At 38.3% G+C, this 3464-nt stretch overlaps 1 protein-coding gene across 2 annotated transcripts; it reads right to left on the reverse strand.

Moving 5' to 3' along the window:
* Nucleotides 1-523: 523 nt before the first annotated feature.
* On the reverse strand, nucleotides 524-2721 carry LOC114729612 (probable WRKY transcription factor 75). 2 transcript variants are annotated; one of them, XR_003738760.1, is made up of 3 exons: nucleotides 2229-2721; nucleotides 1254-1729; nucleotides 524-1052 (listed from the first exon to the last, which is right to left on the reverse strand). XR_003738760.1 is itself a non-coding variant. In XM_028916642.1 (2 exons), exons 1-2 carry the CDS (start codon nucleotides 2552-2554, stop codon nucleotides 1552-1554), a joined length of 504 nt encoding a protein of 167 aa, XP_028772475.1. In that variant the 5' UTR covers nucleotides 2555-2721; the 3' UTR covers nucleotides 1103-1551. The 2 variants fall into 2 exon arrangements, 1 of the variants encoding a protein (XP_028772475.1); XM_028916642.1 differs by lacking the exon at nucleotides 524-1052 and having other exon boundaries at nucleotides 1103-1729.
* Between the last annotated feature and the right edge of the window lie 743 nt (nucleotides 2722-3464).

Here is a 3464-nt window from a genome sequence, read left to right on the forward strand (position 1 = left end):
TTAGATTAAGGAAGTTCGGTAAGTTAGTTAATTACTCCTCCGGTCCTTATTATAAGACCCAATTTGACTTTTTATTCGGTCCTAATTATAATACCCAATCCATTTTGTCTCTTATATTTATAATTTTTTTCCAAGATAGTTTTAGCCAATATACTTAATTAGCAAGGATATTTTAGGAATGACAATACTTATTTATTATAAATAACCAACTTAACTTACTTCCTTAATCTCCTCAAATAAGTCAATTGGGTCTTATAATTAGGACCGGAGGAGTATAAAAAAAGTGACACATTTTTCCTAAAACACCATAATTATCTTTTTAATACTTCATCTCCTTCTTCTATTTGATTATAGTTAAGGGAGCATCTATAGGGTAATTTAGAGAAAATTGATAAATATGATAAATGGGTCTTATATTTAGGATTAAAACCAGCTCAAAAATTGGGTCTTATATTAAGGACCGGAGGAGTATATAAAATGAAGTATTGATCGGTATCCATACAACTTAATTAAAAAGCCTAACTACCACATGAAACAATTCATATTCGACTGGAGAGAATCCGACATGTTTAAAAAATAATGATATATAATCATTCAGAAGTGATATCATTTATTTAAGTTTATTTGCCCCACTTCAATTCTTGTGTCTGGGATATCTGAAAGCAGTGGAGCAGCCACCTTCATAAACTTGTTGGGGGTAAGTAGATCTAATTAATGACACAAAGATTAACTATTCACGGGACAATCACTCCCAAAAACACTGTACTACTAATGAACGAATTTGGTTGCAGCCGTCATTATTCAATGGCAAGCAAATCGGTTTTTCCAACCGCACGTCCAAATTATAGCAGCGCCTACCTAGTTTTGGTCATCAGCCAACACACTTGCCCAGCCGCAAACATATACACAACCACGAAGAAAGTAACAGCGACTCTTTTGAAGAGGAAGAAAGACTGATATTTTCTTAAGTTTCGCTGTTTGTTGATGGCTGAGCAGAGGCAATACTTATAGTCTGGTCCCTCTCCACCGCACATAATATACCGAATCAATATCTGGTAGTTATTTAATTTGGTATTTCAGCATAAAAGCAGGCGATAATAGGTAAAGAAACAAAGGGTATTAATTGATCTGTATATATAAGTCAAACGGTAAGAAACTTGAGTGGGGCTCAATTTACACATGGCCTAATAATACAAGGAGGATTACAAAGAAAGAAGAGATTATATATCTAAAGGGCTTGCCCACATTCGTACATATAGCAGCAAGCAGATTCTGGTATATACCTAGCTACTGAGCATATATGAGTATGAATCTTCTGATGAAATCGAGGACCCAAACATCTCCCTCAAGTTTCCTTATTCTAATAACATGAAAGTCTTCGCTTTCTTTCGGGAAAAAAATAGAAAACTTAATGAACTCGAGAGGATCCAAATGCATGCATGCGTCATGGCTGTGTGGATGATGGATATATATATATATATATTCTTCATGCATGCATATGTGAGGTAAGAAAGAAAGGATCGAGCTGGAGGAAATAATAAGTTGAAGGATCTAAAAGGGAGTGTATATTTGCATCTGACTCAAAATGTGTTCGAAGTTGTCGGTGGTCTTCTCAATGGGATGGTTGTGCGCTCCCTCGTATGTGGTCACCACTACGCCTTCGTCTTTCGTCAGCCGTTGCACTTGCTTCTTCACATTACACCCTTGATGCGTACACCTGTAGTAGCTCCTGCATTTTTCATCAAACAACAAAACCCCACCTTCGTTAATTACCAAACATCCCCTTCAACTTTCAAGCAATTAATATTAACATGTTTGCGCAGAAAACTATTCAAAGCAACGAATTAAAAGCAGTATTCGTCTTGTGTGCATAGATGATTGCTTCTTTAATTTCTGTTTTGGTCTTTCCTTTGTTAAGGTCTTGCGTAGAGCGCATCAAACTGAGGAAGAAATAAAACCACGGACCAAAATATATTTACCGCAGATTCAACTTTATTCAGTCTCATTATTGAAGCTAGTGCTTCATCATAAGGTCGCATTATGCACTGGTCAATTCATCAGGGAATTGGAAAATTATGGTGGGGTAAGTGTATATTCCTAGGTGAAATTCATGCATATATATGAAGTCAAAGTTTTTTGGCGTCACCTGTGAATGTGAAGAGAACGGATAGAGACGAAGAAGATAGTACACATACATAAGTCGGAAAAGATCGATGAAGAGAAAAAACCTGGGGAACTTGTTGTTTTTGACAGCTTTCTGGCCATATTTTCTCCACCGATAGCCATCATCCAGTATATCTACCTGACTCCTCGTTTGAAAAGCATGCCTAGGCTTCCGCGCCTTCTTCTCGCCCTTCTTCTTCCCAGAACCACCTTGCTCCTTGCTCCTCGATAAGCTCTCATCACTTTCAGCAGGCCTCAAACCCAGGAACCCGCCAGACTTAATCTGGCCCTCCATGTTATTGCTCAAACCGTGAGAGCTTCCCATGGCACTGGTGGCAACCGAATAATTCGAAGGATTAGGACAAGGAAATAACACGGGGTAGCTCTCCATGCAGTTATAGTCGCTGTGCTGGTATATAACCAGAGAATTGAAGCGACGCAGGAGAAGAGAGGATCGGAGGAGGAGGAAGAAACTAAATGGTAAAAAGTTGAAGAGACGTGTATAAGTAATGGGTGGGGGCGGGGAGGCGGCGTTCGCTTGTAGTGGCTTATGAAAATCAGGGATACATCCACCGAATAATATGAGTATAAAGAGGAAAAGGGAGGAAAGAAGAGTCCAAAGGGGAATATGTATATATAGAAATCAACAAACAAAAACATGAGAACAGTAGCAGTAATTGATAGTGTCGTAAACGGCACGCAAACAATGAAAAGAAATAGAGAGTTGAGAAAATTGAGGATCACTAATTAACGGCAGCTTGGAATAGCAAAGGGCCGTGGAAACGTGAGGCGGCTATGCATATGCATGATTAAGATAAAGACATCTAAGTGTGTCCTGTGGGGAGATTGATTTGAAGTGTGAGTTTTGAATTTGAATAATAAGAATAACAGAGGAATGAGACTGACACATATCTAAATGCACAGTGTTGATTATTGCGTAAAGAGATGATTGAATGAAATCAAATCATAATTTTAAAAATATTTTTACGATATATAAAATAGATATATAAAAAAATTTGTCTTATTTTATAAAAAATACACTTTTATCTTACCAAAAATCTCTCAAATTTAAAAATGGCAGCCGTACATAGTGGTAGTTGGTGGGTCAGTGGTCATGGTTTGTGAAAATCGTGGGTGGGGTTGGGATATTGCGAGCATGGATCGAAGACCAGAAGCCCAAACCTGAACCCGCAGTTTCCTCGAACGTTGTCACGCTTTACACGTGGACACTTCATGCATCTCCCTTGCCCAGAACTTCGTCTGCGAAAGTTTACCCCACAACCCTTGAATTCAATTCGGCC

The sequence above is a fragment of the Neltuma alba genome, unplaced genomic scaffold, assembly GCF_004799145.2.
Source record: "Neltuma alba isolate B1F8T4 unplaced genomic scaffold, ASM479914v2 tig00012650_pilon, whole genome shotgun sequence".
NCBI lineage: Eukaryota > Viridiplantae > Streptophyta > Magnoliopsida > Fabales > Fabaceae > Neltuma > Neltuma alba.